The sequence below is a fragment of the Podarcis melisellensis genome, assembly GCF_964234715.1.
Source record: "Podarcis melisellensis genome assembly, chromosome: 7".
Taxonomy (NCBI): Eukaryota; Metazoa; Chordata; class Lepidosauria; order Squamata; family Lacertidae; genus Podarcis; species Podarcis melisellensis.
The window spans coordinates 85,609,469-85,625,127 of record NC_138539.1 but is presented as its reverse complement, the minus strand read 5'-3'; the positions used below and the strand labels follow the sequence as shown (position 1 = coordinate 85,625,127).

Below are 15,659 nucleotides of genomic sequence, written 5' to 3'. Positions count from 1 at the left end.
CGTGAAGGAGCCTTTTTAAAGGCTACGGATCGGGTGCCGGGGAGGAGCGTGGTGCTTTGAGTCCTCTGCTATCCCTGCCGAGCGCAGCCGCATGCCATCCGGCGGAGAGCGCTGACTTCTTCTATTGAAAATTTGGACCCAAAAGAAGAACCCGTGAGTAATTGGAATATGGACTAAAAAGAGGGATAAATTTTTAGAATTTGGAGCGAACGGGGGAGGAGGAAAAAAGGAAGTCAGCACCCCCCCCAAATTGTAGAAGAGCCAAAACAAAGGACTGGATAACTAAGATCGAGAGGAACCTTATCTTGCCGAACTAGCAACTTCGCGAGGGAAATTTATAAGATTGAGCTGGAGGAGAAAAGTGGAATTCGTATTAAAAAGCAACCCCCCCGGAACCCCTGGAGCGATTCGGGAAAATGCCTGGAGAAGAATAACGGAGGTTTTGACAGCTGTCAAAGAGCTGTCAAAACGGAAGAATGAAATTGAGACTTTGTTATGAGGACTTTGCCGGTTACATTTGTTATAAATTGGAGATAAATTGTTTCAAATAAGGATTTATAAGTTATTTGGACTGGCGGATGTGATCTGGAAGGGAACTTTGTTATTGTAATCCACCTAGAGGAGCTGAGGGACATTGCATGTGTTTTCGACGGGAAACTTGAACAGTTGGATAGAACTTTTAATCTCCTGGGAAACTGCAGAAATGGAACATTATTTTGTCTACAGAGGCCTACACTTTACTGGAAACAATGGATTATGTTTTGCTCCTGAATAACAAGCCTCTGTAGAGACACTAGAAGCCTTTGGAAAAAGAACATTTCTGTGAGGGAACAGGGAAGTAAAAAGGAGGAGAGTGATTGACAAGAACAAGGAAACAACAAGAACTGGACAGAACTGGAGTGGGAACATTTGGGATATCCAGATTTGACAAGCTTATGGATATAAAATTGGAGTTTATACTCCTGGATATAAAAATCTGGATAGAAGAAATGGGCCCCCTTTGATAGACTCCTTCTATGATTGGACATCTGTAATTTAAAAAAAAAAGACCGGTAAAGAACCAGAGGGATGTGGGTTTAGTGAAATGTGGGTTCATCAGGAAGACATTAGAAGTGGAGGGATAGGAGGAACGCAACAGGGAAAGAGGGGAGGGAAATTTGGAATCCAAAGGTTGTAAAATTATTGTTTGTTTTTATTCTATTTTCATCTGTACTATATTTGAAAGGGGGGAACTCGTGGAAGGGAAGAGGTCGACCTTAGGGGATGGAAATTTGGATAAATTGAGTTATTGATGATGAGTGTATTTTGGGAATAAGAATTTGTTGAATATTATTGCTTTTTTGGAAGATCTGGAACACAAGAGGGGGTGGGGAGGGGAAGTCCTGGATATTGGAAAAAGTTTATGAATTGGATTTTATTTGTTTTAATTTGGAAAACCTTAATAAAAATTATTTAAAAAAAAAAATAAAAATCAGGGGAGGGTGCAGTGGCGTAGCATGGGTTGTCAGCACCCGGGGCAAGGCAAGTAATTTGTGCCCCCTAACCCGTGGATTTTGCGCCCCCTAACCCGTGGATTTGCGCCCCCTAACCCGTGGATTTGCGCCCCCTAATCCGTGGATTTGCGCCCCCTAACCCTAACCCCCAGATGTTGCGCCCGGTGCGGCCGGGCCCCCCTGCACCCCCCACGCTACACCACTGGGAGGGTGGTTCCCATTCAATTTTGCTACATAGGTTTGATCTACCTAAGGGCAGGCCATCAGACCTTCCTCTAGATCCTTCCATCCTGAAACACCTCTCTGCTTCCCCCTAAATACCACAGCCTCCCCTAATCTGGAGATCTTCAGGTGTGTTGGACTACAACTCCCATGAGTCTCAGCCATCATGACCATGCCAGCTGGGGCTGATGGGAGTCATAGTCAAAAACAACTGGGGGGTACCAGGATGGCAAAGGCTGCACTGCCCCCCAAAATATTTGTTTATTAGTTCATTACACTTCTATGCCACTCTTCCTTCCAAAGGAGAGCCCAAGATGGCAAACATTGGAGTGTTAAAGTTTAAGATAAGATAAAAACATATTTAAAGCAGTTAAAAACTCCACTGCCGATCATAGAGTCCCAAGATGGTTGATACAGGAGAGCTACTCCCTCAAGGACTTGAGTCCCAAGCCGTGTAGGGCTTTCTGTGCTAGTGCTAACACTTTGAATTGGGCTCAGTAGCCCACTGGCAGCCGGGGCAGAGCTTTTGCAGCTGGCAAGATATGGTCCATTTGGGCTGCCCCAATGACTACCCTAGCAGCCTTATTCTTGTGTACTTGCATGGGTAGGGTATAAATAAAATTAGTAGTAGTAGTAGTACTTTATGGTGTTGATTCCTACCACACAGGTAGGCATTGAACCACCGTGCAGAGCCTTTGACTTCCATTCCTTTGAGGTCTTCCAAAAGGGCACCATGATCAAAAACTATTGTGAGGCTGAGAATTTCCAAAATGGTACTCCGGTCAAAGCCTCAAGCAAACTAAGCTTGTGGCTTGTGGGTGACTATTCTGTCTGCATCTCTTCATGAGGAACGGCTAAGGGAGCTGGGCATGTTTAGCCTGGAGAGGAGGAGGTTAAGGGGTGATACGATAGCCATGTTCAAATATATAAAAGGATGTCACATAGAGGAGGGAGAAAGGTTGTTTTCTGCTGCTCCAGAGAAACGGACACGGAGCAATGGATCCAAACTACAAGAAAGAAGATTCCACCTAAACATTAGGAAGAACTTCCTGACAGTAAGAGCTGTTCGACAGTGGGATTTGCTGCCAAGGAGTGTGGCGGAGTCTCCTTCTTTGGAGGTCCTTAAGCAGAGGCTTGACAACCATATGTCAGGAGTGCTCTGATGGTGTTTCCTGCTTGGCAGGGGGTTGGACTCGATGGCCCTTGTGGTCTCTTCCAACTCTGATTCTATGATCTTCCATGCAGGCTTCCAAGAAGCATTGCCATAGTTCAAGGACACATTCCAGGCAGCTGAAAGCTCTCAAGAAGGGCCCAGAAGATGACCATATGGATTGTGGCCTGGGAAGAGTCCCAAGGGCCAGGATAGACGGGACTAGAGGGCTACATTTGGCCCTCGGTCTCCCACCCCTGGCCTATACCAACAGAAGGAAAGTAGAACTGACCAAAGACATTTCTCTGCCTCAGGCGAATGACAAAATGGACCCCTTTCTGCCTCCCACATACAGCAGCCGATTGGACTGGTAGCTGAATCTTAATTCAACACTGATGATAGGACAGAGGCAGCAGGTATGGGGCGGGGAGCAATACACACTGTGAAAGATCCACAGCTTTCTCCTCCAACAGAAGGGAATGGCTGAGGAGTGACTGTCTTCAGCACCTGCCTTACCTTGCCTAATGGTAGGGTGGGTGGGCCCTGAAGGGGAGGGCTTGTCTTATTGTTCCCTTCTCGTTCACAAGAACTAGACCACATTCTCAGTCCTCAAGTGGGCATTCGCCAGCAAGAAATGACACCTGGGGGGGTATGGTAAAGGTATGGTATGGTATGGTAAAGGACCCCTGGGTGGTTAGGTCTAGTCAAAGGTGACTATGGGGTTGCAGCGCTCACCTTGTTTCAGGGCAAGGGAGCCGGCATTCATCCACAGACAGCTTTCCAGGTCATGTGACCAGCATGACTAAACTGCTTCTGGTGCCAAAATGTTTCCAAAACTGAAATCTAAGGTCAATCAGGTACCATAAAAGGAAAATGCCATGGTGTGGAGATGGTGGGGGGTAGGAGGGTTCTGGACTTTGTTTATTGACAGCTAGTACCTGTACATCCGGGGACGCGGGTGGCACTGTGGGTTAAACCACAGAGCCTAGGACTTGCTGATCAGAAGGTCGGCGGTTCGAATCTCCGTGACGGGGTGAGCTCCCGTTGCTCGGTCCCTGCTCCTGCCAACCTAGCAGTTCGAAAGCACATCATAGTGCAAGTAGATTACGGGAAGGTAAACGGCGTTTCCGTGCGCTGCTCTGGTTCGCCAGAAGTGGCTTAGTCAAGCTGGCCACATGACCTGGAAGCTGTACGCCAGCGCCCTCGGCCTATAGAGCGAGATGAGCGCCGCAACCCCAGAGTCGGTCACGACTGGACCTAATGGTCAGGGGTCCCTTTACCTTTTACCTGTACATCCAGGGCGAAGATGCTTGGAGGGGGGGGAGGCTTTGCTTATTGAAACGACCCTCTTGCTTCCAAACACAGTGCCTGTGAGGAGGGATGGCCAAGTCTCAGAAGCATGAGCTTTCCCCCACTGGCTTAACTCTTTTGTCAATTCAGAGAGAGAGGGAGAGAGAACATTTGAAAGAGCTGGTGAGCAGAGTTTGTTTGGTGGGTTCGTTCCATTATTCAGCTTGTCTTGTTTTCCTTTAGTCCCTCCTGGCCTTAAATCTGTGTTTGCTTGCTCCCAGCCTTCCCTTTCTCAGTCAATCAGTCCCATCCTCCTTATTTTAAAATAATAATTGTTGTCTGAGTCTTATCTTAGTTTTCCATTTTGAACCTGTTTTCATGGGCACAGATGTTTTCTCTTGGGTTGTGCGTGTCTGTTAGCAGTTCTTCCCGCAGCTTGTCTTTCCATTAGCGCTGCTTTACGGCCCTGCCTTTTCCCACCCAGTCTCCCTTACCCTTCTTGCCCAGTACCCAGCCACCCACAACCCAGCCTTGCAGCTTCTCCAGTCCTTTCCTAATTCATCATTTCCCATCCTTCCTTGTAGTAGTTTTAAAAGCAAAATGGCTGTTCGTTGTCTGCGTGTTTTCTACCTTAACTGTAGCTTTGCCTTGTGTATGTTATGTGTATTGGGTAAATCTTGCATGTGTGCATCCACCATTGTACGAGCACGCACATCGCAACATCACACATTGAACATAGCACAGAATGAAATGATAATAAATCAAGGCACCTGCCTGGCAGCACCGTGGTGCCAACAGAGGCACAAGCGGCAGAGGTGCTGGCAGCAGCAGAAGCACCACTGGCCAGACCGGTTCTCTCCCAGTCAGGCTAGTTCATCCGCCTGCTCCTGGTGCGAGGGGGGGGGCCTGCCTGCCTAAGTTACCTGAATAGCCCCTTACTGCCAAAGCAACATCTTACCTGCTCCTGTGTAAGTTGCCCCGGTAGCAGTCCAGATCCAATGCTGCCTGTCTAGGCTGTACCAGTCACCTAAGACCACAAAGAGTTGGGGGTAGCAGTCTCTCAGTGGGGAGAGCGTTCCGCATGTGGGTCCTGTGTTTAAAGCGCAGGCAGGTCAGTATGGAAGAAGGGGGTCTGCTCCTTGCAGATTTTGGTCCAAGGCCATTTGGGCTTTAAGCACCAAAGTCAGCCTTGGAGCCACCACCATCCCTGCGCCTCTTGGGCATCCCTGACTGGGTGCTACAGGGGAGCTGATGCATTGGGCTATTAGCTTTGGTAGCTTAATGCAGCCTCCACATTCAGGGCTAGTGAAGAAGAAGAGTTTGGATTTGATATCCCGCTTTATCACTACCTGAAGGAGTCTCAAAGCGGCTAACATTCTCCTTTCCCTTTCTCCCCCCACAACAAACACTCTGTGAGGTGAGTGGGGCTGAGAGACTTCTAGGCTAGTGTGACTAGCCCAAGGTCACCCAGCAGCTGCATGTGGAGGAGCGGGGACGCGAACCCAGTTCACCAGATTACAAGTCTACCGCTCTTAACCACTACACCACACTGGCTCTCAGTACTAGTGTCCAAGTACTAGTGTACTTCAGAATGTTGCTTTCTTGGGTGGGTGGGAAGAACACGGGCAGTTTTATCATTTCATGCCTGTCTCAGGGCCCTCTGGGGTCAGGAAAAAATGCTTGGCCTGCAGAGGCAGCTGCTGCATGGCTACCTAGCTGTCCCCATGTTTGGTATCATTGTGTTGTGCCTTCTATTTCTGCTATGGCCAGCTGCCTCACAGACTTCCTACTCCATTGCTATCTCTTCCTCTGGGCTCAAGGAAGTCCATCACCCCCTTCCAATGGATCTTCTTCTTAAAGGACAGGGCCTTGAGTCAAAAGACTTTTGAATAGCCCTTTCTCCTGACCCACCCATCACAAGCCCTGGAGGTAAAGGACTCCCTTGCCCTGCAACAGTAGCAGGTGCCTGGCTGACCAGCCACCCCCAGCAGACAGCCCCACTATCATGTCTTCTCAACTGCTTCCTGGCTCTACAGCCTCACACCTCTCTGTCCCAGCTGCATGCCTCTGCTGCCAGACTAAGTTGGCAACCACAGCTGCCTGCCTCCGGTCTCCAGGATTGGAGAAATCAGCCTGCAGAGCCAGCTGTGCCGCATGCCTGTCCGGCTGCCCCCACCCCCACAAACATCTCCATCTCCAAGGCTGCTATTTGACTAACCTCCCCCTCCCTCCTTGCCTACCTGCATTGCTGCCTGAGTCACCTCCTTCTCTGCCGCCTCTTCTCTTCCTGCTGGCCACCCAGACTCACCCGCTTGTCTGCCGGGGCGAGCTACCTGCCACTGTGCTAGCCCTCACTTGCCCAAAATCTCAGCACTCTCTGTGCGTGCACCGCGTGGTGTTTTTTTTCAATTTCCCTGGGCCGTTTGCTGTGGCGTTTCATGGCTCATCAGATCTGATTCAGAGCCTGCCACTTGGGCTCCTGCCGCCTGCCTGCTTCCAGTGGTCTGCCTCAATTGTCCGGTGCATTTGGCGTTGGAAACTTCAACTGCCTGGCTGACGGCCTCCCACTCCCACCCCACCCCAGGCTAAGCTGGACAACCTCCCTGCACCTTGTATGTCTGGGGCCACCCTGACATAGAGTCCTGTTATTTAGTCAGAGCCGTCTTTCCCATTGGTCTTAGTGGTGTGTCGCGCCAGGGCGCTGGCCTCTCAGGGACGCCCTAGCGAGTGGGGGAGCTGCGTGGCTTTGCCGGAAGCCTCCCCTTTGACTGCACGCCCCCAGCTGCGCCCCGCCAACTATATGGCTGGCGGGCGTGCAGCTTCCCTCCCAAGCCTCTGCATCTGTAAAGACGGCCCTTCTCCTGGTCGTTGTCCTTCTCCTGCTTCCTGGAGAAAGGCGGCGCACAGCCTTCCCGGGCTGCCTTCTCGGGTGCGCCAACGCTGGAGAGCATGTCCGCCAGCATGTTTTCCTGCTTGATCGCCCCCACCACGCTGGGGATCAGGGTGGTGGGGGAGGCAGAGAACATTTTCCACCAACCCCTACCTTGCTTTGGATCTTTGCACCACGGTGCCAGATATGATTAAGACGGCCCTGTGTTTAGTGTTCCACTTCCAGGTACTTCCTTGGGGGAATTTTACATGCTGCAGTTCCTCATGGGTCCTCCTTTCTCACAGTCATGCTGAGTGTTGACCAGGAGACTGCTGGCACCGCTCTGCCCCCGGCCCCCTGTCTTGCAGGGCCATGAGGATCCCTTGTGCTGTGGTTTTTCCATCTCTGCTGCCCCATGTCAGACTTCATTCCTTGGTCTCCCTCTGTGGTGCCAGCTGCCTGCTGCTCTCTCCCTCTCTCGCTACCAGCCCCCTCTTCCTTCCCTAGGGCCGGGGAAATTGGTGTGCAGACCAAGACTGCTAGGCCGGTAGGCTGGTTGCAGCAACCCCATATTTGCCTAGTCTAGTCCACTGTGTCCACTGTGCTCATCCCAGTATGATTGCTGGTGCTGGTGCTGGTGCTGGTGCTGCTACTGCCTCCTAGATTTTAGGGCCTGGAATCAAAATACACATTCCTATTTTCTCTCTCATTTTACATTTTGCCCCATATATGACAGGGTCCCTCTCACGTTGAAAAAGCGACTGTTAATTCTTTCTTTCCCATCACCACTGCTGCTGACAACAATCTGCCCCTTATAAGACAGGGATTTGAGTAAGAAGTCTCCCATGTTATTTTTCTGTGCATATCTGCCTATCAGATAAGGCAGGTCAGTGGGGTTTCCAAGGATTGGTGGTGGTTTTCTGGATTGCAGTTCAGATTCGGTGGTTGGGTCAGGGCAAATCTGTATTACTGAATCAAGTGGGGGCACAACAATTTGCACTGCCTTCATTTTAATGCTCCAGAATGCCATTTAAATGCTAAGGCTGCAGTCCTGGATGCACTTACCTGGGAGTAAACCCCATTGGACTCAATGGGTGTTACTTCTGAGTAGACTTGGATAGACTTGTGCTGTATGTATAATTATTAACCATTTACATCAGGGATTGCAAGTCAGTTTATTTACATCCGTCTCCAGATGTTCTTCCCCCTTATTGTAGCGTGTGTGTGAAACAGTGATAAAGTGAGTCTTCCCTCCTGTTAGCAGATGACTTCTTGGGGAAGAAAAGGGCAGATGGTGTCTCCTAGAAAGAGAACATGGAATAGTGGGTCTCTGCTTGGTACGGCACAATAATTAAGTTGTGATTATCCCTTCCATTTATTTTTTTAAATAAATATTTTTATTAGATTTTCCATTAAAAAAAACATTTTTACAAAATTATACATCCATTTTTAACTTAAACCCTTTTTTCCAGAACTTCCCTCAGCTTGTCTGATAATTTTCCGTTTATTTTTTATCCTCGTCTCACATTTCCCAATATTATATTGTGATTATCCCTTCCAAAGTGTTCTTTGCAGAACTTATGAGGTAGGAACAGGTGCCTTCAGTCAGACCCCTGCCCCAGTTCTGCTTATACTCTGGGTGCCTTTGGACAGTGGCTGTGGGTCACATGCAGGTCATTCAAATGCAGTTCTTATGTGTTCACATTATCTTCATTCCCTCATGCATTCATGTATTTATCCATTTCCCAGATTTTTGTATATATACATAACATATTTTCCATTACAAGTCAATTCTCTTAGGACTTACCAGTCCATTCTTCCATGGCATTCTATTTTTTAAAAAAAAGCTTAATTCTCATTTTATTACTCTTCCACCATTTGGAATCCACACCAGAGTTTGGCCTAATGTATCCAGGCTTATTTTGTATACCTGTGTGCACACACTTAAAAAATAAAAAATAAAAATCACTCAAAGATCATGAGAACAAACATTGCTGGCCCTTAGTTATCATGTCCCATAATGGGGAAAACGGGAGGGGAGGGGTAATACCCATTTCCATTTGGTTTTTAAAAATAATAAATACATACATACAGAAGTCTTGCATAAGGGTAGTATTTAGCTATTTTAACTGTTTGATTTTTCTGGGATGGAGTGAGTGGAAATGTAAAATAAAAAAAATGGGATATCAGATGGTCCCTTGTAACTGTTAGCAAAAGAGCCAGCCACACAACCGTTTTCATTTATTTCTTCCCCCGAAAAAGAAGCCCTGGTGCCACTCCTCATGTAGGAATTAATGAGATCTAATTGCTGGCTGGCAGAAAAAAAAGTTATGCCTGAACAGCACAGAGATTTAGAGGAGACTCCCTAAAACACATCCAGGTGTTGTTGCATGAAGTGCCGTAGCTCACGGGCGGGGAGCCTGCGGCCCCCTAGTCCGTGGGTGACTGTTGGCAAGGCTGGCTGGGGCTGAGGGGAGCCCTACAACTTTTACTGGGCTGGCGGCCTGCCCTACCCAGACTGATGCTATACCATTGGCCCCCAGACCAGTGTGCCTGCCCGCCTGTGTTGATGACGCCACCTTCCCATTTGTGTGCAATGCTGGCCTTTTTTAAAAAAAATCATTCCTATGGCAGTGTTGGCAAAACCAGCTTCATGGTCTGACTTGGATAGCATAAGAGACTGTTGGCGTTGTGTAGGGTGTATAAGATTTTGTGTGTGTGTGTGTGTGTGTGTGTGTGTGTGTGTGTGTGTGAAAGAGAGAGAGAGAGAGAGCATAATACTGGTGTTTGGGTGTGTTCTTAAAGAGCAGCTGTGCTTTCCTCATTCTCGTGTTAGGTATACTGGCATAGCTGTCAACGTTTCCCTTTTTTTAAGGGAAATACCCTTATTCCGAATAGGATTCCTCGCAAGAAAAGGGAAAAGTTGACAGCTATGATATACAGGAGCACACAGACATTTCTGTGAAGGAAAGCTCACGCCATAGACTGGGTACGTGACATAGTCTGCATTTATGGCTCTTTGTCTCTCTGGGATGGAGCAGCCTGCCCACCAGGAGTGCTTGGGGACATTGTAGCTACCCCCCCCTCGCCTTTCTGCATCCCTGGCAGCGATTACAAGTCTTCCTGTGGTGACTAAGGAGCCGAGCAGTGGGAGGTGCGGCTTCCGACAGGGTCGGGCGGGCGTGGCCAGTCTGGTTTCGGGGTTGGGATGATTGACGTCAGCACCTCCGAGGCTGGGCACTCTTCACCTGTTTCCAGGAGGCGGCAAGGCCCATACAAGTGTTTGCCTGCTCCACAGAGGACTGTGTACATAGCCCTCAGCAGCTAACATGCTGCCTCCTGCAAATATTCGGCGAAGACTTCTTGGTCAGGCAAGTGAACTATACTAATGCCTGCTCTCTCCCTCCTTTCTTCCAGCTCTGCCACCCTTCAGGATGCAGCAGCTGATCTCCTGCCTGGGCTTGTGGCTCTTCTTCCAGCTCCCCTGCCTGAGCTCCGGGACACGTGTCGTCTACAAGGTACAGGAGGAGCAGCCACCCAACACACTCATCGGCAGCCTGGCAGCAGACTATGGCTTCCCGGATGTGGGGCACTTGTATAAGCTGGAGGTAGGTGCCCCCTACCTGCGTGTGGATGGTAAGACTGGTGACATCTACACTACAGAGACCTCCATTGACCGAGAGAGCCTGCGAGAATGCCAGCAGCTGTTTCCAGGGGACCCGTGCTTCCTGGAGTTTGAGGTTTCCATCACGGACCTGATGAACAATAGCCCACGCCTGCTGGAAGGGCAGATTGAGGTGCTGGACATCAATGACAATACACCCAACTTTGCCTCTCCCGTTATCACATTAGCCATTCCTGAAAACACCAATATTGGGACACTCTTCCCCATTCCGCTGGCCATGGACCGTGATGCTGGCGCCAACGGTGTGGCTTCCTATGAGCTCATGCCTGGTTCAGATGCCCAGAAGCTTTTTGGCTTGCAGGTGGCAGAGGACCAAGAGGAGAAACAGCCACAGCTGATCGTCATGGGAAGCCTGGACCGGGAGCAATCGGAGTCCTATGACCTGACTATCAAAGTACAGGACGGGGGCAACCCACCACGTGCTAGCAGTGCCTTGCTGCGCATCACCATCCTGGACATGAATGACAATGCGCCCAAGTTTGAGAAGCCCCTCTACGAGGCCGAACTCTCGGAGAACAGCCCCATTGGTCACTCCGTGCTGCAGGTGAGCCCCTCCTTCTGTGGGGAAATGGGGGGAACTAAACGGCTCTCAGGTGGGGCTGATGAATGCATTTCCTGTTTGAAAAGCAGGGCAAGGGGCGGGCTGTGTGACTCAAGGTTTAGAATGACTGGCGTTTTCAGAGGCCGTGCAGATATGCCGCTGCTTTTCCCAGCTAAATTTCACTGCCGCTTGACAATGTGGAGAACGGGAAGAGGGCGTGGGGAAGGCAGAAGTGGCTTAGCAAGGATTTTCATGGGGGAGTGAAAGCCAGCTTGGGTGGGAAGGGTAGAAAAAACACAGGTGTGTCTGGGACACACCATCTTCAGTGCTGGCCCAACCCTGGCTGAGACCTCATCACTTCAGAATGGAGATGGCAAATCTGATGTTTGATTTATGCCCCTATAGATTTTTTCAATTTCATTGTTCTGTATGGGACAATGAAAATAAAGATTATCGTAATTGTAATATATATATACACACACACACACACACACAGAGAGAGAGAGAGAGAGAGAGAGAGAGAGAGAGAGAGAGATACAACCTTGTTGGATCAGGATAATGCTAATGTATGTATACACACACACACACACACACACACACACACAGGTCAGAACTTTTCCTCCTAGCATAGGTGAAATTGGTGGTGCTCAGGCATTGAAAGGCATTCCTAGGATTTGGGGTTAGATAATTTTACTGTGGGTTTTAAATTCTAATTTTTCACTCTTCTATTGGGGTATCACTGGTTAATAAAGCAGCAGCCCAAGCCGAGGGTGTGAGCATTTGATTCCTGCTTTTTTAGAAGAAGGGGCTGGGGTACCACCTTCCACCTTGCGTGTGAAGGTGATACCTGGAATTGACATTTAACATCAGGGCCCTCCATCCATCCAGTACAGCAAAATGATAAGCAAGAGGAGCAAACAAGAACAGAAATGACTGGTTGTAAGAGAAAAGCAAACATTAGCCAGACCTTTTAAAAAAGCAAACAATGAGTATGGGGGTGATTTCTTGGAATAGGGCGCAGCTTTGAGAAATGAGTAATCTGTGGCCAAGGTGACTAGCAACCTCTGTTACTGCTGCTCCTGATGTTTAATAAAGTGCTTCTATCTGGTTACCTGGCAGGAGGGCTGGTGCCAATCGCCATCTGGTTTCTCCACCTTCCCTTCCAGAACAGTCTCATACAATGTGTCTAGATTGGCTCCCCTCCCTTTTGAATTATTCCCATTAAATTGTAAACTATTATATTAAACTGTGAAATCCGTGTTTATAAAGTGCATTTCATGTGTTCACAGTGTGCCATGTGCATTTTCGCAAAAGCTCTTTCAATCATTCTGTTAGGTATTTTGTAAAACAAATCTCTTTCTGTCTAGATGTAACACCTGAAGTGGCTTAAGTTACTGCAGGTAAACTTTCTCCTTCAGACACAATACAAGAGCTTGGGCATATATGGGATTGTGTGTAGCAAGAAGAGGAAGGGGGTGGGTCTTTGCATTTCACCATTTTTCTTTCTTGCATTTTTTGTTGTTGTTGCTCTTGCTGTGGCCCTGCTTGGCTAGTTTACATCTTCTCCATGTTTATAATTAAAGCCAATTGCTGAATATCCATTTTCTGATGACAGCAGAGAGACATGTTGTCTTGTCAGTCGGGCTGTGTTGTTGTTGTTATGCTGCTACTGTACTTCACAGCCCCCTTTGTTGTCTGCTGAGTGGTGCAATCTTATACCTGCCTATTGAGAAGATGCTTGATAGCATCAGGTCAGATTAGTTATCTCGTATTTTAACGAGTAACTGATCGGGCAAAGATGTACCCTTGGGACAGTCCCACCGCAGGAGCAAGACATCACAATGAGGCATTGTTGGTGCCCACCATGCACCTGCCATTGTGAGACTCACTGTTTCCTCTAGGTTTTGCTGACACCTCTGAGTCCTGATTTTTGGAGCTGACACCCCACTCTAATGAATGCAAAAGGAAAGTGTGGATTCCCACAACCCAAGAGGCACATACAGATCTATGGTTGCCTCACCTCAAAAAGGATATTGAAGAGTTGAGAAAGGTTCAGGAAAGGGCAGCCAAAATGATCACAGGTGTGGAACACCTGTCCTGTGAGGAAAGGTCCCGTGACTTCAAGCTCTTTAGCTTAGAGAACAAGCAAGTGAGAAGGTAGTGTGACAGAAGTTAATAAAACTATGCATTGCATGGAGAAAACGGAGAAAGGTTTTTGTCCCTCTTTCGTAACACTTGAACTGAGTGTTGGAAGATTAGGAGAGATAAAAGAAAGCACTTCTTCATGCAGCATGTAATTAGACTATGGAACTCGCTCCCCCAGTATTGATCTTGGGTTTGTCCCTTCTCAGCTAGGGAGTCATTCAATGGTTTATGCAGTAAGGACTTTCTCTGCAGAAACCCTTTGGCAAAGCCCCACTTCTTTCTATTGCTCAGCGTCAGGGACCTGCTGGGTGGTTTTTGGATTGGTTTTCTTGGTAAATTCTTCGCATACCAGAGCGGAAGAGGTGGCCTCTCAGCTAGACCAGCCAAGCCAGTTCCACCAGAAAGAGAAATGCCTCCTGTCAGTCTCAGGCAACACCTGGGCTTTTGGCCAAGAGCTGAAAGAACTGAGGAGCCTAGCAAGCTTCTGCAGAAGTCATGGGATGTGGGTTATGGAGTTGTTGTATGTGCAGTTGGGGCACTTAGGAGAGACGGTGTTTGGGTGTATCAGGTATGGATTGTGGGTGTCATCTTTGACTAACAGAGGACTTGAATGGCGGGATGTAGTAATAGTGGTTTTTTTAATAGGGACAATTTGCATGTAGTGATAAACCACGTTTAATGACGACTGGGACAGCCAGATCACTCTGGCTTTGCTCCTCCCTTGGTGGAAGTGGGAGTAGGAAGCCATGAAGCCTTTGCATGTCATTACCAAGGTTGCGGTTTGTTTCTGCCTAACAAACCATGATCAGCAAGTCAACAGCAAACCATGACTTCATGTTGGCTAATGATTGTGGTTTGTTAGGGAGAACCACAACCCCAGATTTGTAATGCTGTAATGACAGGCAAAGGCCTTATGGTTTATTGCGGCTGCTTGCCACCAGAGAAGGAACAAAGTAGGGAGTGATCCGGCAGCATTCATCAGCACACTTCTCAATAACCCTGACTTACTGCTACATATTAAGGAGACCATTTGTTGTATTTTACCACACCATTTCTCAAACGTGGGCATTGACTCATTTTATCCTCCCCACAACAACCCTGTGCAATTGAGTTAGGTTGAGAAAAAGACTGGCCCAAGATCACCTGGTGAGGTACTGTGTACAGTTCTTGTCACCCCATCTTAAAAATGTTATAACAGAGTTGGAAAATGTGTACAAAAGGCCAACCAAGGGGTTGTAGCATCTTCCCTATATGTTTGGGGTTTTTTTTTAATAAAGAACTTGTTTTAGAGAAAAGGAGACATGATAAAGGTTTATAATATTATGTCTCATGTGCAGATAATATATGGAGATATATTTCTGTCTGCTTCCCAGAACACTAGAACGCAAGGCCACCCAATAAAACCTATAGCTCAGCTAGTATATTCCAGACAGACAAGGAAGAACACAATGTCTGCTTTGTAATTCCTCCATCACAGGAGGGTGTGGATGGCCACTGCGTCACAGTGGCTTTAAAAGGGGATTGCGCAAGTTCATGGAAGACCGGTTTATCAGTTAGAAGAGACACCTGGAACCTCCATGTTCAAAGGCAGTGTATCTCTAACTGCTAGTTTCACGGGGGCAAAGTTTGCATCTGGCTGGCCACTGATGGAAATAGGATGCTGAAGTAGGTAGAGCAAAGCTCTTTAATTTTTCTTATTATTTATGGATGAGAGAGGATACGAAGAGATCCAAAGCTGTAGAGTCCACACTACAACATCTCTTTTAATGCTTTTATGACAAGACAAGGCACGCCTCGTGCTTGCAGGGTTGTTTTGTGTTTTGTTAGAACCAGGAGTGGAACAGCCCAGAGCTATGTGAAAAATAGGGATTCCTGGAGGTAGACTTACACCTCAGATTAAAGATGAGGGAGCCTCTGAACACATCTTCAGTCTAGGAGCACCATTCATACAAGAATGCACTCATGGCTTTCCCTCGCTGTCTTTCATTTAGACAATGAAATTCAGATTGGGGGAAAACAACCCTTTTCGTTGTTGCTATTGTTCTACAGTTAAGAGTAAAACAGAGTTGCCAACCTATTACAAATCACCATTGTAGATCCTGATGTACTTTCTGCCCACCGCTATTATAGACAACAGTGCTATAAAAGTTTCAGTGTGAAACTTTTATTGGTGATCACCAAGAAAAATATTGGTAACTTTTGGAATTTTGACGGGGATGGCTCCCTTTGGCTTGCATCTTGCCCAGTGAGAAGCAGCTGTAGTG

General features: G+C 47.9%; 1 protein-coding gene and 1 long non-coding RNA gene across 5 annotated transcripts in view; one reads left to right on the top strand and one right to left on the bottom strand.

Annotated features, from left to right (window-relative positions):
* PCDH1 (protocadherin 1) overlaps positions 1-15,659 on the top strand; it is an 85,243-nt gene that overhangs the window by 17,457 nt on the left and 52,127 nt on the right. For all 4 annotated transcript variants that reach the window (XM_081917718.1, XM_081917716.1, XM_081917717.1 and 1 more), the window contains exon 2: positions 10,442-11,253. In XM_081917718.1, coding sequence (XP_081773844.1) covers positions 10,459-11,253 — 795 coding nt within the window. In that variant the 5' untranslated portion in view covers positions 10,442-10,458. The remainder of the gene's footprint in view (positions 1-10,441; positions 11,254-15,659) is intronic.
* LOC309374346 lies at positions 1,704-4,254 on the bottom strand. The gene is made up of 3 exons (XR_014170536.1): positions 4,153-4,254; positions 2,936-3,803; positions 1,704-2,546 (listed from the first exon to the last, which is right to left on the bottom strand). It is a non-coding gene; the product is annotated as an uncharacterized lncRNA (long non-coding RNA).